The sequence below is a fragment of the Paramisgurnus dabryanus genome, chromosome 6, assembly GCF_030506205.2.
Source record: "Paramisgurnus dabryanus chromosome 6, PD_genome_1.1, whole genome shotgun sequence".
NCBI classification, from domain to species: domain Eukaryota; kingdom Metazoa; phylum Chordata; class Actinopteri; order Cypriniformes; family Cobitidae; genus Paramisgurnus; species Paramisgurnus dabryanus.
Genome location: NC_133342.1, coordinates 17159058 through 17186868, shown reverse-complemented (window position 1 = coordinate 17186868; position 27811 = coordinate 17159058). Strand labels below are relative to the sequence as shown.

Here is a 27811-nt window from a genome sequence, read left to right as displayed (position 1 = left end):
CAAATTCAAAATATGTGTTCGGTGTGTCATGTGCATCATGCGTCATGTCAAAATACGGGACTGCTTCATAGGCGTCTAAAGGGTTTATGATAAAGTAGATGCCCATGTTCATAAACTACACGCAAGACACTCACTTAACACTAAACTCTTATTACACATAGGATTAAGCGAGTTTTTGGCAAACGTGAGCATCTCAAGATACATGTAGAAGGCATGTATTTTGACATGATGCCTGATACACAATAAACATGACGCGCCAAACACATATTTTGACAAGACGAGCCACATACATGATGGGCTAAATACATGTTTTGACGAGCTTTGCATCGTGTGCCCTCGAAAAAGAAGTCACCGGCCACCACTGGCGACAGAATAAAACGTATGTGCCCAAAGATCAGCCCTGCAAGTGTGAATTTGTGAAAGATATCCCAAATAGTGTTGCCATAAAAGAGGCAACTGAGAAACTCAGTCAGCACTCGTAGCATAACAATGTTTGTTAATGATATTTGTTATAATGATCCCCTGAGTTGGCTCAGTCAATTGGATTGGAAAAGGTTTAAAGTTCCTTGCCATTGTTTAGTTTATTGTACTTAAACAATTACAGAAGCAGTTGTAAAAAGCAGCTTTTCCAGGTGGGATTAATAAGATTTGTGTTTTATAATCAGGTTTTAACAAACGTCATATTTACATACAAGCAAGCTCATTTTAGTGTGCAAAATTTTGAAATATTACTGAGACTTCTCCAATACCTTTTGAAAAGTTACTGTACATAAAGTATAAGTGTTATGCTCAATGAAGCTCAGTGAAATGAGCAGGGAGGAATAAGATGTCCATGCTTCATCCTAGGACACCTTGCACTTGTCTGAGCTCTTGGTTTCTGTGCGGGCTTTTAGAAGATCTGCGATCTCTGTATGGGAGGCCTGTGTTGCCAGAGATAGTGCACTGCGACCACCCTAGAGGCAAAACAATGACACATGATATATGAATATGGTCCAGGTATCATTCGTTCATTTGTTTTTGCTTTCACATATGATAGACAATAAACTCAGATGTCCTAAAGCTATAAACACAATGTGACCATGGTCCACCTTTATCATATTATTTCTAAAATGCTAGCTGTGCTTGCACAGTATCTAAACTCTTATGTGCAGTTTCTGACAGTATTATCTCTCATTTTCTGTACATTTACAATTATGCATTTAGTAGATGGTGTTAATTAAAGCAACATGACTGGCGTTGCAAGCACCATACATTACCAGTTTAACATCATGCCTCTTAGAAGAAAGTCAAATGTGTGCCATAGTTTCGTAAAGGATTTACAATGCTTTAGTTCTCAAAGCATTACTTCAGTCATAACGTAAGACGTGACTTGACTAACAGCATGGCTTTAGATGCGGGGGAGTATACTTGACAACTTTCATTTTGTCTTACATGAATCCAAATTCTCTCCCCCTCTCTCGGAATAGAGGCGATAAGGCATGGCTGTGTGGGAATATCACAGCTGCCAAGCTAGACTTTCTCGAACACAGAAAGCGATTAGACCAACACCTTTATTCCTGAGCTTTCGTTCACTTTGTAAGTGGTATTTGTACACTGCAGGCTAATCCATCAACCTGTCAGTTTCTGTTATTATTAATACAAAGAGTTTGAGTCTGATAGTTTAAAATTCATTGACCAATTCCAGGATTTCTTCAGGAATCACATCAGCGACCAGCAGGTGGCATTTATTTATGCCATCTGCCCATATAAAACTGACCCTCAACCCACACTGCATTCTGCTATAAAGTTCTGTTGTTTTTTTGCAACAATATTGATGCCAGGCAACATCAGAGGTGTCCAAGGCTGGCAAAATGAATTAATTTTCTGGGTTTAAAACAAGCTTTATATCACAGATGCTGTTTACATCTACTATAGATAAAATATATTGGCAGTCACAAAAAATTTTTCTATCAAAAGCCTGCACACTCCAGCTCCAAAGAGACCAAATGTGAGATACTGTAAAAGCATTCACTTTTCTGAATGGCTTTTATCATGCATTTGATACATTCTGGACTTCTTTTTTTTGAAGGTGCTGTGAGTTTATGCTATTTTTATGTAATGCACTTACAATAAAAATGTATGAGAAAAGATATTCTTGGGGTATAAATTCAGAGTTCCCACGGGTCCTTAAAATTTTTGAAAGTTTGTGAATCTGGGGGGGGGTTCAAGGCCCTGGGAAGTTTTTGAAAATATACATACATAGATACAGGTCATTGAAAGTGCTTGAATCTGTTTTATCCAAGAAGTTTTTTGAAAAAAAAAATCCATATTATTCCCTGTGTAGTGTAGGATATTATCATAAAAATTGTTGACTTTTTTGCTTAACTGTTCGCTTTAAATGCTTTTATCTTCTGTATGCGAATGTTGATTCATACCAAAATGCTTTTTTGCATAGTTGTGTTTGACACATGAAAACGTGTCGGGTTACGTATGTAACTGTTGTTTCCTGAGAAGGGAACGAGACGCTGCGTCTCCTTTGCCATACTTCCTGCGTCCCGCCGTCTATGGCAATATTTCATATAGCGATATACTTCCTGGCTTTCGCGTCACCCTGTCTTTGTCGTTAAGCCTCACCATTGGTTGAATTTGATATACACATTCAGACACACTTACACTTGCAGGCGTCCCCAAAGTTTCACCGCATTGACGCAGCGCGAGTTCCCTCAAAAGGGAACTGTAACAATGTATCTTAAAAGGTAACACGATGTAACCTTGCTGTCACTTGAAATGTATCTGCACATTTAATCCATGAATTTGAGGGGATTGGACCTGGAAAGTCCTTTAAAGGTCCTTGAATTTAAAGTGTGGGAACCCTGTATAAAAGACTAAATATATAGCTTGCATTTTTGTGTAGGTGCTTAAAGCTATTTTTCCATTCACAAATGTGTTTTATTTAAGCTATAAGGTTGCCAAAATTTTATTTTTAGTGGTAAGGTGACTGTGGCATGTGCACTTATGTTTGTGTTGCAGATTTTTATCCTGAGGAAAGATTTTTCTGTCCTCTTCTGGTTTCCTTGTACTGTATCATGTGCAAATTGCAGGGTTTAGCGAAGGGTCAAGGATTGGCTGGTTAGCATGGTCTATTTGTTTCCGCATACACTTCCGTTGAAACTGCATAACTGTACCCACAAAATTTCCTGTTTTTTAACCCAGGGAAACCAAGTTAAACTTATTTTTGTGAGGAATGTCACACATAGTTGCATTCTAAAAATGGCTGGGTTCTTTTTTATTATTTTGGACAGAACACATACTGGGTTAAAAATGACCCAATGTTGGGCTGATGCTATGCAACCATGGGGTATAATAACCCAGCATTGGGTCAATTTGAACCCAGCGGTGTGTTCTGTCCAATATTTACCCATTATGGGTCAAAAACAACCTAGGCCTTTAATAACCCAGAGTGTGTGCTTAAAGCTTAACGTGAACCTGTTTTAAACCTGAAATATTCCATAAAAATGTTCTCAAAGAATATTTTTTACCTTTATAAAATTATTGGAATATTTATAATTGGAATAGTGGCCAGCATGCCAAAAAAGTTACCTTATCTTTTAAATTAACATCGCAGTTTGCCTCCTCCAACAAAATACGCACTATGCTGGCGTTCCCCCTATCGCATGCGCTGATCAATGGGGTTGTTCCTGCCTGGTCCTGGGCATTAGGATCCGCTCCCTGTGCCAGCAGGAGACGAACTATTGGGACGCGTCCATGTCTTACTGCCAAGTGGAGGGCTGTTTGTCCCACCTGAAGAGAAATTGAGTTGAAAGAGACGTCCGCCTGACACGCATTACAGTAAGTGGCAAATTAAATGCTGACACCACTCATCACCTGGCCAACATGACTGTTGATATCACTAAGCTCCATCAGTTGCTGAAGCGCTTGCAGGTCCTCTGGAGATTCTGCATCTGACATGGAGGCCAGCGTGACAGCTGTATATCCAGACTTGTTACTAAGATTTGTTTTACACACCCCTGCAGTAAACAGAAAACAAAAACCGAAAGCTTTATTATGGTTGATTTTTCTACACAGTGAAAGTTTGCCATCTTTGATTATGTTATAAAAAATTTGAAAGGCATGTTTTATTTGCCTTTTCGCTTCATGGACAATCTATGCAAAACTTGGAGCTGGTAGCAAAACTTAAAGAGACACTCTACTTTTTTTGATAATAGGCTCATTTTCCAGCTCCCCTATAGAGTTAAACATTTGATTCTTACCACTTTGGAATCCATTCAGCTGATCCCTGGGTCTGGCGTTACCACTTTTAGCATAGCTTAGCACATTTTATGGAATCTGATTAGACCATTAGCATCACGCTAAAAAATAACCAAAAAGTTATAGTTTTTCCTATTTAAAACTTGACTCTTCTGTAGTTACATCGTGTACTGCTTAATATTATTGTGCCTGCTGCAGCCATGTTACGGCAGCAAATTCCTTGATTATTACACCAGAATGAAGGTGAAGTTCCTAACTCTTTTAATTTTCTGTCGGTCTTAGTACACGATGTAACTACAGAGGAGTCAAATTTTAAATAGGAAAAATATCAAAACTCTTTGGTTATTTTTTTGCTCAATGCTAATGGTCTAATCAGATTCAATAGATTATGCTAAGCTATGCTAAAAGTGGTACCGCCAGACCCAGAGATCGGCTAAATGGATGAACAATACAGCAATTATTGATCCTATTTCATGTTAGTTTTAGCATTTGCTAATATATTATTATAATCAAAAGTTATACGTAAGCAATAAGGTATGGGAGTCTGTGCTGTATCGTGAATAAGTAACGGCTGAAGGGCGTTGTTAGGCACGACGCAAAGCTGAGTGCCTGCAACCCCTTCAGCCGTTACTTATTCACGATACAGCACTTGCCTCAAGTACCTTATTGCTTTTATAAAACGGTTACCACACAATATTAAAGTAAAAAAAAATTTGTGCAACTTTCATGAAGTTAAATCAATAAAAAGCATTCCTTCCGCTAGAAAAAATAGTCCCTGACCATAAACAAAAATGTGTTCCAATGTGTAATATGCATGAAAGCTCAAATAAAAACACAAACCGACACGGGCGCAGTGATATATAGAACCGTTGGGTGAAGCAGTCATACAGTACAGTAGCAGTGTTTTATCGTGAATAAAGCACACCTTTTGACCAATCAGAATCAAGGATTGGAATGTACCGTTTTATAACTGCTAATAGTAGTTAATGCACAATGTACTAACATGAACAATGCTTGGCATAAACATTAAACCAGATTAATAAATGCTGAAAAACAATATTGCTTGAGATCCCAAAAAATAGAACTGCTTATAAGTGCAAACATACAATGTGATCTCCAATAAGCATGGAAATACATAGCACACATACAGTATGTATAAATCTTAAGTATATATTATCCATTTGTATAAATTATATTGAAATGTTTTATTAATATTTATTAGAATAACAACATATTGCCGTATTACTTCTTGTATTTATATAAAAATATATATTTTCACAGATTTTTATTGTGTTGCAAATCTTGGTGCGATCACAATTTCAGACAAGAATATATGCAATGCTGCCTTACAATTTGGGCAATATGAGTTATCTTAAAAAAATATTTTTGGGTGCATGCCAGTGATGCCTTATGCTGTCTTGTCAGGCAGCTCACTAGATTTTTTTAACAGAGCTGTAGATTTGTAGAACGTAAATAAGACTTGTAATCACTTAAAAATTTGTTTTGCTTCCTGTAGGTGCAAAGAAATTAGTTTATAATGTAATTTACACATAATGATGGACTTGCATTAAACGTTTACCTCCAGGATATCAAAAGATGAGTTTAGATGAGGTTACCTTTTTATCACTGACCTGTGTCTAAAAGGTGCTTGACAATATTGAAGTTTGAATTAGAGATGCTGTAATGCAGAGCAGTGTTTCCATTATCATCCACCATGTTGACCAGGAAGGGAAGAACTGTGGGTGTTTGTAAATTAACCTCATTGAGATACAAAGCAACAATGTCAGCTTGCGCGTCCTCCTCAGCAGACACATGAAACCATTGCTGGAACACCACAGTGAGAGCCTTGCTCTGCAAATTGACAATAAGACGTTTACTGATGATACCATTCAGAAGAGGGATTTAATACACAAAACTTTTGTTTATGTAAAGCAACATACAATATAAATTCTTAAAAATTAAAGGTGCTTAGAGGTTCTTCACAGCGATGCCATAGAAGAACCATTTTTGGTTCTTCAAAGAACCATTAAGTCAAAGTTTCTTATAGAAGAATTACCATTTCATCATCAGGCTCAGACAATTTATCCATGTGGTTGTTTAGGAAATTACATGCATCCATGAAATCTTTATTGACCGCGTTCCTGTAAAAAACAAAATTAGACTTCCATTTTATGTTCTGTGAAAAAAATCTACTAACTGCTTACAGTAAATTGCTGTATCATCTGAAAGCATTTCTCTTACTCACACACTTTATATTTTTCACATAACCTAAAGACATTAAACTCACCAACACTTCAGAATAAGACAAATGTTAATGTGGGAATTATGTTGTAACCAAAAGCATCCAAAATAAACCAGAACTGTAGTTATATTTTAGCATCTTCAAAGTAGCCACCCATTGCCTTGAATTTGCATAATCATAGGCCTACTTTTATCAAGCAGCTACAGAAGTCTCAACCTGAGATGATTTTTAAACTGGAGTTATTGGGGGGAGTTTCCATCTGTCATGGGCTCTTATTAGCTGCTTTTCTTTATTAGCTGGTCCAAGTCATTTATTTCAAATTTATATAAATTATATCTCTATCTGTACAAACTACACAAATATATGAAGAGTTCGGTTCCAAAGTGTGATAAATGCCTTTTTTTTATTGTTACCCCCAAAATCAGTATTGTATCTGTAGTATTAAAAAGTCAATTCTTCATTTTACACAGAAAGAATACTCTCGGAATCCTAGTTTTCCTCATCTACTTGTACTTGTCAGGGTTTTGGAGACACAAGACACGAACCCAAATGCGGACGATTGACGACAAAGGAATTTATTAAATAACAGGGTAAACAGGGAAAACAAAACTCACAAGGGGGCAAAACAAGACAAGGGAAACGCGACACTAAACTTAACAAAACTAACAATAAACTTTTCAAACATAAAACAAGCAAAGACTTCACTAAACTCTCACAGGAACCAACAGGATATAAGACAAGACGAACGTGCACAGAACAGCAAACTCAAGGACAATAAATAGGGACAAAGTAAATTACATACACCTGGAAATCATTACAAGTAAGGGATCGGGGAAAAAGTGAAGAGACCCGGGAAATGCGTGGTCAGAATAAACCAATACTAAAACCACGCATCTCCCACATAAAACATATGTACTGTCAGAACCCTGCCATGCTAAACTAGAACTAAATACAAACAGGATCTGGCAGGATTCTGACAGTACTTTGTGATCAACAAACAAACAAAATAATTATTTTGATAGCATTGATAACCCTGTGGTGGTTTTCTGTGGCGGGAAAGAAACGTAAGCCATCAAAATCAAATAATTTACGTGAAAGGCACTTGGGCAAAGGAAAAATGCCAGCTGTTGCTTTCATCTTGTCACTTGCATGGTATAGAAAACACATTTTAACCAAAATTAGTCAAAATGAATTTATTGCGTTTTGGAACCAAACTCTTCATAAATATACAGCCCGGGGGAAAAAATTAAGAGACCACTTCAAGATTATTTTCAATTTTTCAAAAAAGTTTGTGTTTGAGTAAAATTATAATTTTTGTTTCATTCTGCCAACTACCAACATCTCTTCTGTCAAGTCCCTAAAAAAAATAGTTTTTATTTGCATTTATTTACTAAAAATTTAAATACAAATAACATAAAATATACAGTGTTTTCCGCTCTTGAATACTGCAGAGAAAACAAGACAGTTCAAATTCATTTCTCAATACCAAATGTGTTGAACATTGAGCGTGTCATGAACATGAAGGAGATATGCACATATAGACCCCTTCAAGGTTTTTGCATTGTCCCAGTCTGCACGTTTTATTGCTTGCAGCCACAGATGTTGTATTTTTTGTTTTTGAGATTCTGCAGGAATCCCGAAAAACTTAACGGCAAACCTGGTGTGATTTTCAAAGCCCACGACGCAAGTAGGCATTTTTGACAATACCGAATAATACGCAACTCAATCTGCTTTAATGACTTTTCTGACCCCAACATGCGGAGTGGGAACAGCCTGCACGTGAACTGTGAAGGGGTCTATATGACAACTGTCATTAAGTGTCATTTGTTCAATTATGTGATTTTTAATGCAAAGATGACATTGTTTAGGACATTGTTGTCAGGGTTTTGGTCTTATTATGTTCCTTCTTATCATTGTTCATTAATATTGTTTGTTACCTTTAGTTAGTCACACCTGTGTAAAGTTAATCACTCATCATTAGTTACAGCTGTTTGTCATTATCATTTATCCTTTATAGTCTGCCCTAATGTGCTGTTTGTTGCCCTGTCATCGTGTCATGCTGTCCTACTTGAATAAAGTCCTGTAAGTTTTGTAATCTTGCCTTTTGTCATTGATTATGTTGGAGAACTGTGACAAATGTCTTCGTTATGACAGCTTGACATAAACCAATACATCACAACTTGTCAGAAATCTGGCAGAAAAATTATCAAACTTAAGAAAAAATATTTATAACGCTGTTATAAAACTACTTGACAGAGTATTAACACTTAATTACATTTTGATGACAAATTTAATTTGTATCTTTTGTATATGTTGTCTTTGTAATGTTAAGTTGTTATGAGGTATTAGTTAATGTCAAGCTGTCATAACAAAGACATCTCAAACAATGTCATCTTAGCATTAAAAATGACATAATTGAACGAATGACACTTAATGACAGTTGTCATGAACGTGCCTAAAATCTCCTTTATGTTCAATGAAACGTGTCATGTCATGATTATGAAGGTGTCATGTCAGTCTTATGAACGCCCCTTCAAGTAAAGTGTTACCCAAAAGGCAAAAGTTTTACATGTATTTTAGGAAAATAAATTTTATGGAATAACCCTGATTTTTTATCATATCTTTACTGTGTCTTTGCATCCACTCAGTCTTTTATTGCTGTTGGGCAACTTTATGTCACTCATGAGCTTTGCTTTTGTTGGAATTCAACAGACACTGGACAAAAAATGGTCGTAATAGACCAATTTAGAGTAGACGTCACAGTTACGTCACTGCAAGCTGCGCGCGCAATGCGGTTGCAGAAAAACGGTGGAAATGAATTAGACACGAGTGAAAAGAGCAAGATAACTCACTGGAAAATGTCCGGTTGTGCTGTTAAGTGTCAGAATAAGAATGCCAAAAAAGATGGCTTTCATTTTTATAGAATACCATCGTCAAATACATCATTTGAAGATAAACGTAGGTGTTTATGATTACAATAAGCCCTTAAACGGACAGAATGGAGCAAGGAAATCATCTGGAAATCTTTTAATAATTAGAATAGAAAATAAGTAGAGAAGATGTCCGGTGTTCTGTCGAAGTCTGTTCCCTCCATGTGTTTCTTATAGCGTTTTTATCATGTTACAATTATAATTTATTAAGGAAGAAATAATAAAAACTGTAAAATTATGAAATATTTAATAAACGCTATTATATATAATACATGATAGTATTGCTTTTACATGTACTTTAGCGATTCTGACTGTAAAAATATTTGATTTAGCAAAAAAGAACAATACATATACATTACATACATGCATATCAGTAGCCAAGCCATTAAAACTTTTGATCTATCTAAAAAAATGCTATAAGAAACATTGCACTAAAGGGAAACATAAAGGAATCAGACTTCGACAGAACACCGGATCCATAAAAATCACGGTTTAATGCTAAAACACTTCACAACCCTACTGCGGAGCAGTCACTTTCTGCAACCAGTTTGGCTCCGCCCACAAAAAACGTCATCTCTGTTTGCAAACACGAAATTGGTCTATACATGTACAAATGAGGATTAAAGGCAAAACTGGAGTGGTCTCTTGTTTTTTTATCATGGCTGTATATTGTAAATATATACTGTTTCAGTCAAGTGTTTCAAAACTAGAGTATTACTGAACATCTACTCACCTGTATTCTTCACTCTTTACTTTGTGCGTCTGTGATTTTTGACTAGAGTCCACTCCTCCTACCCTTTGCTCTTCATCTTTTACTATTTCAGTCCCATCTCCCTCTTGACTTGCTTGTTTATTGAGATCTTGCTGTTCTGTGGTCCTTTCATCGATGGCATCTTTTTGATTGTATTTTAGTTCATTATTTCCTTTCTGCACTGTAGGGTCTAGTATCCAGGAGGTCAATGGTTTGTCAGTTTCCTGACTGGTGTTCTTCTCAAGGTAAAAGTCTTCTTTACTATGCTCAACACTTTCACTTCAGAACAATAAAGGTCACGAGGATTAGTATACAGTAACTGTTGGATTCTTAAAAGTAACTAGCAGAAGTTTGAGAAGTTTACAGAAGTAAACATAAATCAAAAAGATCTCTAGCAGGAATTTAACACACAAAGATCATTCATTCTGCTACAGAGTAATGAAACGCGTACCTTTCTCCTAAACTGATTTTCTTCAGACTTTGTCTTTTAAGGTTCTCAGACTCCACCTTTCCAAGTTCTTTCATTTTGGATTCTTGAGATGTTCAAAAATGGCAAGAAATGTTCACATCAAAGTATATCACACACACGATTATGTGCAGATTTAAAGAATGATATCATACCTGGTTCTGGTTCTCCAGTAGGAAGCACATAGAGTGACAGCACCTTGACTAAAGTGACTAACTTCTCTTGAATAGTGCAGACCCGTGGTGGTAGATGCTCAGAAGATGTTTTTCCTGATATGTCGTCTTTGCAGAGACATTCCCACTGCTCTTGAAGGAGCTTTTGCAGTTGTTTAACATGGCACTTTATGTCTGCATGTGATACTGTAGGTTGCCTTAAATCTTCATTTGCAGTTGTTTCTTGAGCTTGCTCACCTACTGCTGCTTCGCATGACTCTAGCACAGGTTCAAGATTTAGTGTAGTTACCAAGTTAGTCTCAGGTATAGCCACTGTATCACGCAGTATGGTCAACTGCTTGATCTTCTCATCCTTGATATGGCTCTCCTCTACTTGCTGTTTCAGCAGATCTCTACTCCTTTCCAGCTCTACTTCCAGTCTATGAAGGTCTTGTTCCAAATTCACAATTTTCTTCTGTAGAGCCTCAGTAAGATATTTGGTTTTGTCTCCGTCGTGAGGCGATCGCTCTGGAAGTGTTTTGCGGGTGACTGAAGGTGTCACTACTGCGTCCTTGACATTCTTCTCTAGTCGATCATATTCTCGATTCATCCAATCGTCACTTGCTTGATCTTTATTTTCTTTAGTTATCAAAGCACACAAGGGAACGGTAGGATCATCCAAAGGTCCAGTGGTGTCATTTTGGGAATGCAATTGATGTAAAAGCCTTTCTCGCTCCTCTTGCAAAATACAGATCTGAGCCTTGAGCTCAGGAATGACTCTGATCTCCTCTTCCAATTCTCCAACCCGCTCAAGAGCTGACGTGAGCCGCCGGAGGGTCCCGTTCGCTCCAGCCGTCCTGCTGTACGATGCATTGAAGACATCTTCCGATGAACCGTTTTGCTTTGCTAAATATTGTTTGGGGCTGGTTGGGTCTTCGGTTGACTCTGAGTGTTTTCTCAATAAAACTGTCAAGGGTAAACTGGAAGCTCTCAAGAGATTTGGCCTGACATAACATCCTAAAGGCTGCTCATCGAAAGCCTTAATGCTAGCATCCATCTCTGCTGTTGTTAAGGGCGTGTAGATGGGTTCTGCCCTCCTGTCACTAGAGCGAAAGTCGAAGGGCTGGGTTTTGGGCCAAAAAGTGCTGAGGGAGTTCCATTGCGTAGCTCGACATCCGTAACCTGGGAGGCTTAAGTTACGGGACAGGATGCCATTATTTCGTCCCCTTTGCCTTCGCTGCATAGGCACCCTTCTGATGGTGTTGCCTTTTTCAATGTCGTCAACATACTTCAAGAAGTCCAGATCCAGATGAAATCCATAGGGCGTCTCTATTGAATATGAAGGTCTTCTTTGGCTTCCATTCTCATTTGGTGAAATACCATTTGCTGAAAGAAAAACACAAAAATTAGCAGTAATAGTTCAATGATATGCAAATCACTGTAAACACTATTGATTCATACCTTTTCGTGAATCCATTATTTTTACCAAAAGTAATGAGTTTTCAGCTTCAGTGGCTTTAGTTTGGTGTTTCCTTCCACCTGATGACAAATAAAAATTACTGTTACTCTGATGTGTAAAATTGAACAGAAATAAGCACCAATTCTATAAATGCCGTTTGTGTGACGCATTTATGTTGAGGACTGTGCATGAGTATTATGTAGATTTACTAAGTCGATCCTTCCTGTCTCTTCCCTTTGACCACGCAGGACATTGAAGGCACCACAGCAGCAGCCACAGCCCAAACAATGTTAGCTATGCAGTAAACACAAAAACAGCTGAGACCAAACACTTCCACCGGGTCCCACACACACAAACCACCACCGCACACAACTTTGCATACCTCACAATGTGATAAATAAAATCTTATCTTTAATCTTTTCAAAAATCATAACAAATCCTTTTATACCTGTTTGTGCTTCTTCTCTCTTATACTGTATAGATACACATCAGTCATACATACACAGGAATAAGTGCTGGCCTGTTCTGGCTATAAGACTTTCAGTGGATAAAGAAGCTGATGAGGTCAGCGGTGGCTCGTGACTTCTTTTCCCGAGGAGGCACGAATGTGAAACTCGTCAAAACATTGTTATGTGTGTGGCTCAAAATATGTGCATCACGCCTTATGTCAAAATACGTTCCTGCACAAGATGCTTCGTAAGCGTTTATGATAGAAGAGATGCTCGCATTTGCTAGATACTCACTTAATCTCATATGTAATCAGAGTTTAGTGTCTTGCGAGACGTGAGCATCTCTTTTATCATGAACCCTTTTGATGTGTATGCAGCTGGCAAGTATTTTGACATGACGTGCGATCAACATAACGCACCGAATACATATTTTGACATGATGAGCCACACACAAGACACCCCAAACACTTATTTTGCTTTCCAGCCGCCACTGGATTGAGGTTCAATACTGTTTAAACATTTGGACTGTTCTTAAAAATCTGGAAGGCGTATGTTTAAATGTTTGAAATTACTTTTGTAGATGTAAAATTAATTTAGAAAACTAAAATATTTTTTTTAAACTATCTCATACTTGAATAGCTGCTTGATAAAATGTCTATTGAGAATTTGCTAATTTTAGGTAAAGGGTGGCTACTTAAAAAATGCTAAAATATAGCATAATTTGAAATTCTTTTGGATGTTTTTATCATAGATATATCTATAATGAAGGCTAGATGTCTCCCCCGCGCTGCCGGCCAATGGTGGTTGACGTCCGGACCTGGCGGCAATCTTGTCTCAGTCAGCTCGCTTGCTTACTCATAGCATTGTGTTTTAATGGTGTGTGTACTTTTAATTAACTATAACTTGCTAAACGTTCTACCGATTTTTAATAGGTTTGGTTTGTTATAAACACCAGAGATGTACCTATGACACTGCATACTTATGAATAATGTTAATGAAATATGTTTAAGCATCCAGAATTATAGCCACATCAATAACATTTGTAAGAAACCAAACCATTTGTAATTTTGTAGAAAATTGAGCAAGTTATGGTTATTTAAAGGGATAGTTCACTTTAAAATTAAAATTCTGTTATCATTTACTCATCCTCATGTTGTTCGAAACCTGTATGAATTTATTTTTTCTGATGAAAACATTTTGAGAAATGATGGTTAACACACAGCAGATAGTGACCAATGATTTCCATAGTGGGAAAAAAATATTTGGAAGTATTGTGATAAATGAAGAGGAAAATATGTTGATAAATGATGTTAAGCACACAGTTGACGGTACCCATTAAATTCCATCATATTTTTTTATTCCTATTATGAAAGTCAATGGTCACTATCTGCTGTGTGTTTACCATCATTTCTCAAAATATCTTCTTTTGTGTTTATCATTCATACAGGTTTAGAACAACATGTGGATGTGTAAATGATGACAGACTTTTAATTTTAAAGTGAACTATCCCTTTAAAAGTACATGTACCTTTACAACACAATGCTACAAGTGAGCGAGCTGACTGAGACAAGATGGCCGCCGGTGATGACGTTAGAGACTCCGCAGTAAGACATCTAGCCTTTATTATGTATATCTATGGTTTTTATCACAACACAATTCCCCAAGTTATATATGTGCTTTGATGAGTTTACCACCAGTCTAAAATGTTGAAAAATGTATTTCTAAACTTTTGAATGGTAGTTTACTGTATATTAGCCTTGACATTAAGCATAAAATGCACTACCGATATTTTTGATAGGAAAATGTGCGTACGGGAATTTTGTGGAAAACTTTATATAAACTTTTGTATATCCTGATAATCAAGGCAAATGTGCTAATCTGTAAATATTCAAATGTACTCACTAGTGATGCACCGATGTATCAGCCGCCGATATTTATCGGCCGTTTTTTTATGAATTTGAAACCATCTGCATATCGGCAATAGCACGTGAAAGGCCGATACCGATTGTTTATTAATTAACCACAAAAAGGCAATGAGTTGCATGTCTGTTGTTCAATAAAAATTATTTAATGTTCTGGTGTGCACTATACTTAAGCACCGACAGAAAAACTTTGTTGAGCTGGCTCAAATGTCTTGGACAATAAAAGAAACAGACTGCACTTTAGTGGGGGAAAAGAAGTAGCAATATTTATACTCTGTTTAAAGCAATAGCACTGGCATTATTTATGTTTAATAAAGAAATCCATTATATGTAAAAAAAAAAAAAAGAATGAGTTAATGTTGTTAATAAAAAAATTGCAGAATAGCAAAAACCACCTTTGAAGGTTGTCATGTTGTCTTATTATATTTGTTTTAGCTTACTTTGTGCCTCTCTTATTATGTTGGTCAGTTGAATGTTAATTATCCAGTAAAAAGGTTCAGTAAAAATAATTTGATTTAGAAATAAACTAGCTAATAGACCAACTGTATAGTATTGTATAAAATTTTTAATATCGGTATCGGCAAGAAGTTGTCTGTTTAAATCCGTATCGGCCCAAAAAAATCCTATCATGCATCCCTAGTACTCACACACAGACTGACCCCAGTGTCACATCTCACATATGCAGGCAAGTATCCAAACTCCTCTATGTACTCTGCACAAGTTTGCTTTGGTTGCTTTTACTATGTCAACTTTTTTCACTCCGTATTTATACGCTCCATTTCACAGCAATGGTTGTTTCCTTTACACAACTTTGTAGCACTTAAAAAAACTTTCCTGTCATTAAATGTATTTCTCTCCGCTGCATTCTTCCTCGAACCACAAATTGGATTGGAACTCATGACAACTTAAAAAACGCTACCACCACCATAAAAACAGCATTTAAAACATTGTGTCCTCTCTGAAGGAACGGAGAATTTCAGATTTAAGGCCAGGATTGGAAGACGGAAAAAACACCAAGATGGAAACTTGAGAGGAACAAACTGATTTTATCCTGGAGAGAATTTCAAACCCCTAAATTCAGATGTGATGGATTCAGGGAAACTTTGCCACACAGTGCAGAACTTAGAAATGATGTGTTATTTTTTTTTTAAATAAGATCATTCCTCTTGCTATCTTTTCGCGGTGTATAAAGATGTCAAATGCCACTTCCCTGTCTCTCTTCTTCTCTGAAAATCTGTGCTATTTAAAGCTATGTTTTGACATGCACTTCTATCTCAAGGAGGCCTGATTCACTTTCACATAGCACAGACTGCTGGTCCTGCACACTTTCTCACTCTCTCTCACACACACACACACACACACAATAGACAGACGTTTTGCTCTTCCTGTTTGGCCCTATAAGCGGTGTGGTTTCCTTGGCCCAGGTCCTCATTCTTTCTCCGTTTGGAGTTTGGCTGGAGGATTGAGGATCCTGCTCCCTGACCCCCATCACCCTTTCACTTACTGTATGATGAGAGGGTGTGGTGAAGTTTGCTCTGCTACTGGAGTTTTCACAATAAAAACAGAGACTGTAGGTTATAATTCTGCTTCTGTGTTGTTGGTCTATATGAGATGCGTTTCACTCATGTCCAATTTATGATCATAGACTTTGGTATCTTGGCTTATCTTGAGACATGGATGAGATCTCTTTATAGGCGTCACTAAAAACAACAATAAAAAAATCAGAAAGTAGTAGATATGAGGAAGTCTTCATTTAGTTTTATTCTTATCTAGACTAAACGAATGAGATATTCAGTGATCTCACTTGTGAGGTTTCCTTCCTGTGGTTTCTTCCTTTCTTATCCTTAGTGTGTTGTTTCATCTATTCCTCCATGTCTGCAGAATTTGGGCCATGCATATAATCTTGGCTCTCCGCCAACAACAATATGTGCGCATACATGTCAGTTACACGAGAAGACGTGTGTGTAACAACAGCCAAGTAAAATCAAAATCAACAGCATTCTAAACAGAATCTGTCTTTAAAAACTACAATCTGAATCTAGTCTATGCTCCTGGTCCTGTCACACAAACTATGCACACCCGGACATCTCTCTATTGTTTAAGCAAAACAATCACTCAATCAGAGGAAAGTCTGTGAATCCCACTTCCAAAAAAAGTGCGCTTCCTGAAAACAAATATCACATCAAAAATCTAAATGACTAAAACAGATTCAAAACTTTTTTTAAACTTGCATAAAATATTCTGTTATTGCTCAACACAGATTTCTGTAAAAATAAATAAAAACTCTCTGTGACTTATATACTGTTGTTAAAACAGTAATAGGGCTATGTCCTACCTTACATACCACAAGTTTGCCATTGTGTCCTCTCTGTGCTTTAAGAAGCTCGTTCACCTCTTCTGTTTCTTCAGAGAAATAGGGCTTCAGAGGGGAAGGCAGACAAAAGACATTCAAGCAATGCCAGTGTAAAATTCTTGCAAAACATAAGCAGTGTTATTGTGTGTGGAAAAGGGAGGTGGGATGTGGGCACTTTGGATTTTCTTGGCTCCGCCTTGTCCAATCGGAGCAAGAGGGTGGAAAGCAGGGCTCATAATTCATCGAATGAATGTAAGAGGGCGGGCTGAACAACTAGGTGGTGGTGGAGCACTGTGCGACTGAAAATGAGAGATGTTTCTCTAAACAGGACCCATGTAATGGCAGGGGGCCTAAGTATACAATCTGAGGCACTCACAAAACATGTCAAACTGGGTGAAACAGGACCCTGTTGTGACCCAGAAGATTCTTTGCACACACCGTGCCACCCACACAGTTTAAGTGTAATTTAACCCACTGTAACATAGTAGTCGCCATCCATTATGATGATGAAAATATTGCTGAACTTCTTTAGGAGTCTTTAAGGGTTTTAGCCATTCATTCCTGATGTATCTCTGTTCCCTTCTTTTAGTGACTTTTATTCCAATCTGATTTTGTATTTTTTTATTGGAAAAGTTGGGAAACAGCTTCAGCTACTTTATAAAAATTATATTAAATCAACATATGTTTTTATGTTACTTTAACTTAACATTTTCATCTTTTTTCTAAGCTATGTCAAACTTTAAAAAGTGGCTTGAATTGACTTGCATAATTTAGTTGCATTTTTGTTACAGTAATGTGCAAAAACAGAAATTAATTAGTAACTGCATTGATCTGCAATGTTTTTCCATTTTTAAAAATGTTTGCTCAGGCAAGCACTACCATTGTTGTTGTTTGTACTAACGTAGACATGTTTGCTTGGTGGACAATAAAAAAGACTAGATGTATATCTATAGAAACAAACAAAATCATGCGTGGGCTTGTTTTACTTTGGCCAATCTACAGTAACAACCACCTACATTAAAATATAATACAAAATATAACAGAACTAAATAAGGAAATCAAAGAAACAATTCTAGCTCTGTGACTGACAAACTGTGAGATATAAAAATACCATATAAAAATACACTTTGTGCATGTGACACCCACTAAACAAAAAGACTTTAGTCATCTGACTTGCATGGTCTTACATGATTGATGGGGACAACTATGCATAACTACAGTTCCTCAACTGTCAAAGATGAAAGAAACACATGTCAACTTTCCTTTTGCTAATAGGAAAAATTCTCACAACATTTAACTATATGTTTTTATGATTTAATACCGATACAATCACCAGAATACTGTTTTTAGTAATTATAAATTATTATTTTAACTTCTTATATGTTTGTTAGTCATGGCCCTAGTAATTTGGGCCTGAGGTGGGATAAAATTATTTCCCATAAGTTCAGCAGTAATGAAATACATTTTAAAGTAAAATAATGAATTCATAATGAAAGCAATGAATTTTAAATGATACCATATTAAATATTTTATTGCATTAAACAGTGATGATACTGTGAATAGTTCATTTTTTTATGTTACCAAAAATCCATCCAGAAGGAAGAAAAAATTGTACTTTTAGAGCATTTGAAAAATAAATTCTCTATGGTTATTTTATAGCTAAAATCTTAAAGGCAAACACCACCGTTTTTCAATATTTTACTATGTTCTTACCTCAACTTAGACAAATTAATGCATACCGATCTTTCTTCAATACGTGCACTTAATCTTTGTACAGCGTGTCGTGAATGTGTTAGCATTTAGCCTAGCCCCAATCATTCTTTAGGATCCAAACAGGGATAAATTTAGAAGCCACCAAACACTTCCATGTTTCCATATTTAAAGACGGTTACATGAGTAGTTACACGAGTAAGTATGGTGGCACAAAATAAAATGTGACGAACTATAATGTATGTTGGAAGAGCACTTTGTGCTGCAAACTAAGTGCTCTTCCGCCGTACAATTTTGTTCTTATTTTTTATCCGCTTAAAAAATTGTTTTTAACATTTTATTTTGTGCCACCATACTTACTCATGTAACTACTCATGTAACAGTCTTTAAATAGGGAAAACATGGAAGTGTTTGGTGGCTTCTAAATTTATCCCTGTTTGGATCCTAAAGAATGAATGGGGCTAGGCTAAATGCTAACACATTCAAAACGGGCTGTACAAAGATTAAGTGCACGTATTGAAAAAAGATCGGTATGTATTAATTCATCTAAGTTGAGGTAAGAACATAGTAAAACATTTCAAAAACGGTGGTGTTTTCCTTTAAACAGCATGAAATTGATTCTTATAGTGATTTAGTGAGTAAAATGTTACAATAATCTTTACAATAAGTGTAATGCAACAGAGTTAGATTTCAGATTACATCATACTTCAACACAGCCCCAGTAATTGACAAAAAAGCGGATGAGGTCAGGTTTGCATCTGTGTCATACCTACACAAATTAATCTTTAACAGAAAGTGGATCAAGGTTTTCTGGGATTTTTGTTTGTCGGAACTCCGCTTGGCTTTAGCAGAATTATTCAACTCATTTCCATTTTATAGATAACCTCAGTTTGTGAAGGTCAAACTTCATGAACAAATTTGTGTCTAATGCTCCTCATAGCCATGTGTTTTGTTTGGCTCATCTAGTTTGACAAATGAACATGTTCAATGTGTTGTCACCCTACTCTAAATTCATCAATCACTGTGAATTTGGTGAAATACAGTAGAATACAGATGAAGCAAGCATTTTATTAAATAGGAAATAATCTCACTTGGTATCATTAATAATAAAGTTGGGCACTGAAGAGTTATAAAGTCAGAGATGTTTATATTACCATAGCCCAAAAAAGACTATAGACGTACAATAAGCAGAGCCATCTTTATATATGACAACTGGGACTAAACGCATCTTTACGCTGCTGGTTGAATAGAAACTTGGGTCCATACATATAATTTTGTCCCAGGCCCCATGAATTCTAGTGGCCAAAATCAAAGTAGCTGTCGTTGGTAAATGGAGGGGTACTTTGTTATAGTGACCACAGAGAATCAAATACCCCATAATCTAAAAAGGCAAGATGACACTTTAATTGCTGAAAATGCACAATGTATTGCATCATGAAACTTTTTCTTTTTAGAAACAAAAACAAAATAGCACAAATTCTTATGGTGTTTTCTAAGGTAAGACATTTAAAAATGTTTAACCCTACGTATAATGGACATGATATCATGCTCAGAAAAAATTGACAAAGCTGTCAACGGGGCACATTTATATAAGTGTGCTTATAAGTAACTTAAAGGTACATATTGGTAACTAAAATGTACATATCTGTATACTTACTGTCCATTTTAAAAAATTACTTTCCCAGTGACAGCTTTGGTTACTTTCTTTCTGTTAGTACTGCATATAGCAGCAAATTAAAGGATTAGTCAATTTTCTTAAAAAAAAATCCAGATAATTTACTCACCACCATGTCATCCAAAATGTTGATGTTTTTCTTTGTTCAGTCAAGAAGAAGTTATGTTTTTTGAGGAAACCATTCCAGGATTTTTCTCATTTTAATGGACTTTAATGGACCCCAACACTTTTGCACAGTTTTAATGCAAATCCCAAATGAGGCATAAGGGTCTTATCTAGTGAAACCATTGTCATTTTTGGCAAGAAAAATAAAAAATATGCACTTTTAAACCACAACTTCTCATCTTCCTCCGGTCCTGTGATGCGCCAGTGCGACCTCACATAATACGTCATCACGTCAAGAGGTCACGGATGACGTATGCGAAACTACGTCCCAGTGTTTACAAGCGTGGAAAAAGAGCACCGTTCAGACGTTATTGTATGTCGAATGATACTTATTAATGTCTTTGTGTCAGTTTATTGTTAAAAATGGTCCACAAATGTGCGTTTCATATATGTAACACGTGACCTTTCGACGTCATTACGCAATTACGTGAGGTCGCGCTTGCTCGTCACAGGACCGGAGGAAGACGAGAAGTTGTGGTTTAAAAGTGCATATTTTTTTATCGTTTGACTAGATAAGACCCTTATGCCTAATTTGAGATCATTTAGAGTCCTTTGAAACTGCAATTTTAAACTGCATTAAAACTGTTAAGTGCTGGGGTCCATTAAAATCAGAAAAATTCTGGAATGTTTTCCTCAAAAAGCATAATTTCTTCTTGACTGAACAAACAAAGACATCAACATTTTGGATGACATGGTGGTTAGTAAATTATCTGGAAAGTTTTTTTATTTTTTTTTTTTGAAAATGGACTAATCCTTTAACATCCACACAGAACCCGTGACTGCATAGCAATGAGTAGCAAAATAGCATAACATTGTGGTGAGTCACATTTTCTTAAAAAATAGACCGTTTTTCAAATAACTTTGGAACTGTTTTGTTTTCCGAACAGCTATTTGGAGTGCTGCCTGCTGATGCATTCAAAGTATGTGGTATACCATCCTGAAAAAGACTTTTACAGCCACAAGCTGTTGTATTGTAGTGCTTGTTTTTCACTCATTCTCAAAATAAAATGGTCACCTCAGGCCATTCTACTAAATCAATATACACAAAAAGACACACATAGTGCAAACAGACTCACCATATAATCTTTGTAACATTATGTTATGTAAACTGCGAAGAAGTGTTGTTTTTATGGTGATAAGCAGTCCTTTATTTGCTTATCCGAAACAGGGTTGGGATTTGTAAAGGTCTGCTTAATGATCAACAGCGGGAGTATAAAAGAAGCTCAAAAATCCTAAAAAAGTCTCTCTGCAACGATCACTACAACCATGAATTTGGTTTTGATGTTCGTTCTCCTGGCTTTATCTGAGTCCGTCCCCGCTGAATTCACCTTACCTGAACTTCAGACAGAGACACGGTCACGCTTTGCAGCTCTGGATGAGGTCCGGCTTTTGGCAAACGGCATGCTACAGCTCGGCCACAGCCTGCGGGACTTTGTGCAAAACACAAAGAGTCAGATTAATGACATTTTCCAGAAGCTCAACATCTTTGACAAGACTTTTTACCAGCTTTCTGTGCTAACCAGTGAGATCAAGGAGGAGGAAGAGGAGCTGAAAAAGACCACGGTGATCCTGAAGGCAAATAACGAAGAAATAAAGACCCAGTCATTGGAGATCAGCTCTAAAGTGGATGATATCATAAATGAGAGAAACCACCTGAGGAAGCAGGTGGTTGGATTGGAGGAGAGGTTAAGTGGACTTTCCCAAAGTTTGCTGTCACCTGATCAGGTTGCAGAAATCTCGACCCTCAAGGTATGAACGAAGCAAATAGTTTTTTATAAACTTGTGTGAATGCACGAACAGATAACATGTTAAGTTGTAACATTCCCAAGTTGGAAAGATGTTGAGATGTTGATGTTGTCCTTTAGGAGGTAATCCAGGTTCAGGAAAGAAGCATACATGATCTTCTGAAGACTGTTAATGAACAAAGTGAACAACTCAACAACCAAAAGACCAAGATCAATGGCCTGGAAAATAAAGTACGGATAATTCACAGCAAACAAACACCTATAAAACCCTACATGCACCACACAAAACACACTAGAAACTGCAAGCATTAAATCTCCATACTTCAATTATCTAGATGAGCTCTGCCTGGATTCAAGAAACTGCTGAAAATTCAGACAGGAACCTTCAAACTGACAGCGTCTCTGGATATCTACCGTACTACACATCTGATGGAAGCTTCTCAAGTGGTATATGAGGTGCATTAACAGTTTGTTTCTTCAGTATCTAACTGCAAATAGACCGACATGTGGGTTTGTGTTGTAGATCTTCCCAAGGATTGTGGTGAGGTATCCAACAGAGGACACAAGTCCAACGGCCTGTATGCCATTAGGCCAAACCAGTCACAAACATTTCTTGTGAATTGTGAATTCACAGAGGGTAATAATATCTTTATTCTTCAGCTTTGAATTCGTAAAGCAGCAAGAGATGTTTCCCTTCTACAATTGAGACATTCTTATTAAAGTTTAAGATGGAAATAATGTGCTAGTGTCCTCATAAACGAATCACTGTCCCCCACAGATGGAGCGTTTACGGTCATCCAGCGCAGACATGATGGCTCTGTGGACTTTGACCAGTCCTGGGAGAAATATGAGGATGGATTTGGAGACTTCAGTAGTGAGTTTGAACTTAAATGTTGTGCTCGTAAAGTTATTAGTGTATGTCTTTATAGCAGTTGTTGTGTTTATAGTTTGCACCACAAAAGGGCACTTAGTTACGGAGTCTAAGATCATTTTTATTATCTAATTTCCTAAGACATTGTTGCCTTTCTTGTCATACTACATACTTAATAGTTCAACCAAAATTCTGTCCATTTACTCACCTTCATGATCTTCTAATCCTGTATAAGTTTCTTTATTCTGTTGAACACAAAGGGGCGGTTTCCTGGAAAGGGTTTAGATTAATCCTGGACTAGTCTTTAGTTATATTAGGGCATTTAAGTAGTGTTTACTAACAAACCCTACAAAAATCCATACTGGTGTGCATCTGATGGCACTGATATATGTTAGATACAGTACGTCAGTGCAAGGTGTTTTTAAATTAAGGCAGCTCAACATGCATTTTAATCTGAGACTATGGTAATCCTTGACCAGGCAAACCGCCCCATAAAAAGATATTACGGTAACACTTTACTTGAAGGGGTGTTTATAAGACTGACATGACATGTTTATAATCTTGACATGACATGTGTCATGAACATGAAGTAGATTTGATGCACATTTATGACAACTGTCATTAAGTGTCATTTGTTCAATTGACAAATTTGTTCAAATACAACATTAGATTGTATGCACGTTCATGACACATTTCATGATTACGAATGTGTTATGTCAGTCTTATGAACACTCCTTTGAGTAAAGTGTTACCGATATTTCTATAATTGATGGTAAGCACACAGTTGACGGTACCCAATGACTTCCATAGAAGTAAAAACAAATAATATGGAGGTCAATGGGCACGGGCAACTCTGTGCTTACAATCATTATTCCAACTATATTATTTTGTGTTCAACAGAATAAAGAAACTCATTCAGGTTTAAAACAACATGAGGTTGAGTAAATAATGACAAAATGTTCATTTTTGGGTGAACTATCCCTTTAAAAGAAATATTATTTATGATTATATACTGTATGTGGTTACATTTCTGCACACTTCAAAGTTATTAATCGTTACTTATAAAATTAATTTCTTCATTGTGAATAGATGAGTAAATCTGATAATATCATTACATTTCAGTGTCTCTGTAATTGAAAAAAATGCTACCATGACAAAATTTTAATTATTAGAAAGGGGCAAAAGAAAATCTGTAATATTATAATACAACTAGATAAATGTGTCACCTGCCTTTGTTTCATACTGTAGGTGAGTTCTGGCTGGGGCTTAAAAAGATCTATGCTATTGCACATCAGGGAAACTCTCTCCTGCATATCCAGATAGAGGACTGGAGGAAGGAAAAGCATTTAGTGGTTTATCAGTACATCCTGGAGGACGCCGCCTCCAACTACACCATCCACCTGAAGCTGCAGTCGGGTGATCTGAGCACTGCCGTGGATGAACACATCGGCTTGAGGTTCTCCACTAAAGACCATAATGATGGAAACCTTGATCCAAGCTGTGTCCAAGACTACACAGGTATGATGCTTCCGAGATGTTTTTTAGATACTGTAATTTATGCCTTAAATGAATTGCTATATTGTACTATAAACACTAAGGAACATAAACCAGCCCAAACCAGCTCGAAAATTGCATAGTGAACTTGTATTTCTCTGTCTGCTGTTCCCTAGGTGGTTGGTGGTTTAGCCTTTGTGGGGACATTAACCTGAATGGCAAATATATTCAGAGTAGACCTCGTAAAAAGGGAACCCACTGGAAACCTGGCAAGAAAACCAACAGCCTCAAGGCCTCAAAAATCTCCATTCATCATCTCACAAAATCACAAACCCCTTAATATCAGTATATGTGCATAAATATGGTATGCTGCTGTTAAAATGATCAGACCTCCAATACACATACTGTACACGCCAAACAGCTGCATGAGTGTTTTTGTTAACTAGGTAGCATTGTAATACAACATTATACAATATAACCAGGGTGCGATTTGCTGGGGGGGATGCGTGGGATTTCCCCCTTTCTGGTCAATGTATCCCTGCCTCTGCTTAATAATTTTTATCCCCGGTGGGGATAAATTTATCCCCCCCTCAAAGTGATCAGTGCTACTACACTAGTGGCGAGACGGATCACAAAACTTATCACGGATCCGTGGTTTGAATAAAGTCAATTTTGTTTTAAAATGCGCTGCTTTGGCTGGCTCTGATACAGCTGCCGCGCAGCTTCACCACTCTGAAGACTTGCTCAATGTCCCGCCCACGGCGCTACCTGATTGGTTACAGAACCGGTTACACCTCACGAGTAAAAGCCTATCAACACATGCGAGATGGTTATGGAGCTGTGTGTCGAAACGATGGAAGGCAGCATATTCATCCGCATATTAATAAAGCGAGAATAAACATCACAATCTGATAATCTGTTTATGATGACAAGCAGAGTAAGTGTCCCAGTCACACCACTGAGAATGGCAGAAGTGACACATGATAAATGCAGATGAGGCGTTTAGCGAGGCGCGGGCGCGTCCAGTTTGCGCAAATGAGGCTAATTGACATAATGCATCTGTCTTTTCTATCATTTCACTGTAGCTCAGCATTGCGGTGTAAAGTTAATGTTATTACTTTAAAAGCAGCAGTAAAGCTGTTTCTACTGTTATGGTTTAACTTTGCAATCAATACATTGTTCATATATGTTTAAGTTGACACTACATTGTGCCATACAGTTTTGCCATTCAAGATTTAATTCTTGCGTGTTTTTTCGTTGTGCATGATCACAGTTCATATGTGTGGGGAAAGATAAACTATTAGTGTAAAAATATTGCGTTAGGCTGCTTCATGAGTTAAGAATTTTTTTACAATTCCTGCAAATGCAGTGATGAAGTTAATGTTCTCATGATTTATTTTTATGAATTAAAATGTTTTGAAATGTGCTGTGAACAGACGCATTATGTCAAGAATGATAAAAAATCGTCAATAAGCTCATAATTTGCGCTAAAATAGTCTAAATGTTTAGTTTAAAACCATTTTAAAAAGCTGGTTATTTTGATGTTTCTGCGCAAGTTCAGCAGACAGTGAGGTTCGGGTTTGTTCCGATCAGAGCTCGTGAGCGGAGAGCGCATTTCTGAATATTAGAAATATTTTAATTAGAAATATATATAAAAAAAATATATTATAATGGATTTTTGTTAGGTCGGACAATGATTACCAAATTTCTCTCTCATATTGCTCTTCATAACCACTGAAAACAGTCAAAAAAGTAAAAACTAGTGGTGGGTTCAAAATAACTCATGACGAAATATGGTGAGTACCCACCGTCGCCGAAATCGACGCCTCTGAAAACATCCCCCCCTCTGTTTTTTTCACAAATCGCACCCTGAATATAACAATATTTTAAGCACTGTTTCATATTTAAGTAAGCACCTATGAATAAGTATGATAAATCAAAGATGAGACATTTACTGTACACTATCATTAGGCAAAGTGTATTGCACATGATTCAGTCTCTCCTGCAGTTAATTACATTGCAATGTGTCCAACCAGGAAACCTTTATTTAACTTTATTTTAAGAACCGGTGTCTCTCATGTGTTTGAGTGAGTCACATTGACTTAAAAATATGCAAGTACAAACACACATGAGTACAGTATTCAGTTTTTGCTTTATGTTGTATGTAAAAATTATCAAGAAAACAAAAATTGTACACAGACAATGTTACTGCAAGGAAATAAATGTGTATAGATACAGCAACATTGCCCCCTTGTGAGCATTGAATATAATGACAATTTTTAAAACCTTTTTTGAAGTACATTAAAATTATGAAAAATTGTATGATATAATATAATATAATACTATAACTGTTGAGGTTGAACATTACAAAACATGATTGATCTTCGTAACTTTTTTGTGTTCAAAATTTATTTAAAAAAATACATGAGAATGTACAACATAAATCAATTTTCCAAACCGTGTTTTTGTTTTACGTTGAATCATTATGATAAACTTATAATAAGTGTTTATATTCGGACTATTTTGGACCGGTCTGGAAGGAACCACTGCGGAGTAGCACAGTACCTGCGTGACTCGTCAGAAATAAACAGCGAGAACAGCTCTAGCTACAATGTTCTTCCGCAAGACGCATGTAGTTCCGTTTATTAACAGCTTAAGCGCCAAAAGTGATCGACCACAGCAGGTTAGTGCATATTTGGCATTTGCTAGTAAATAAATAACATTACAATGACATATATAACCATACACTCACCATTCATGTGTTTTCCTTCTGGAGCCTGATGCACCTGTTAGTTTCAAAACATCAATCAAGACATTTTATCCTTAAGTATCCGAGATGTCGCAAGCTCTGTCAAAGCCCCCAGGTGGTGGCCCACTTGTATCAAACTATATGACGAGGGATCCTGTGTGTTCCTGGGAGATTTAGCATGTCAAAACAACTCATGCAGCAGCCAAACATCATTGGCTTATTCAATCAACATCGGCTCTATTTAGCCTCTGAGAGTGGATGGCTTGTCATAAGGGCAAAGATCATCTTATGCATCTGCCTCAACGGGCCTTTGAGGGCAAGGGTGTCTGACAGTGATGCCCATGAACATGTGTGAGGAAACGTCTTTAGTTACCATCCGCCTTTGCCATGTTTATTTTTATCCAGTTCACGGCTTCAACCCAAGACCCCG

General features: G+C 36.8%; 2 protein-coding genes across 7 annotated transcripts; one reads left to right on the top strand and one right to left on the bottom strand.

Annotated features, from left to right (window-relative positions):
* Positions 1–555: 555 nt before the first annotated feature.
* Positions 556–27528, bottom strand: LOC135749990 (KN motif and ankyrin repeat domain-containing protein 4-like). 5 transcript variants are annotated; one of them, XM_065268737.2, is made up of 11 exons: positions 27385–27508; positions 16955–17038; positions 12251–12328; positions 10793–12175; positions 10623–10704; positions 10154–10450; positions 6305–6389; positions 5880–6099; positions 3865–4007; positions 3580–3780; positions 556–953 (listed from the first exon to the last, which is right to left on the bottom strand). In XM_065268737.2, the coding sequence occupies exons 3-11, from the start codon at positions 12264–12266 to the stop codon at positions 843–845; spliced, it is 2538 nt and encodes an 845-aa protein (XP_065124809.1). In that variant the 5' UTR covers positions 12267–12328; positions 16955–17038; positions 27385–27508; the 3' UTR covers positions 556–842. The 5 variants fall into 5 exon arrangements, with proteins under 5 accessions (XP_065124809.1, XP_065124799.1, XP_065124790.1 ...); XM_065268727.2 differs by having other exon boundaries at positions 16964–17038; XM_065268718.2 differs by lacking the exon at positions 16955–17038 and having other exon boundaries at positions 27385–27528.
* Positions 21750–25111, top strand: LOC135750012 (angiopoietin-related protein 3-like). Of its 2 annotated transcripts, none has more exons than XM_065268761.2 (7): positions 21750–22271; positions 22388–22498; positions 22603–22714; positions 22791–22904; positions 23046–23141; positions 24384–24656; positions 24809–25111. In XM_065268761.2, exons 1-7 carry the CDS (start codon positions 21789–21791, stop codon positions 24970–24972), a joined length of 1353 nt encoding a protein of 450 aa, XP_065124833.1. In that variant the 5' UTR covers positions 21750–21788; the 3' UTR covers positions 24973–25111. The 2 variants fall into 2 exon arrangements, with proteins under 2 accessions (XP_065124833.1, XP_065124842.1); XM_065268770.2 differs by having other exon boundaries at positions 21753–22271; positions 24387–24656.
* Positions 27529–27811: the final 283 nt, after the last annotated feature.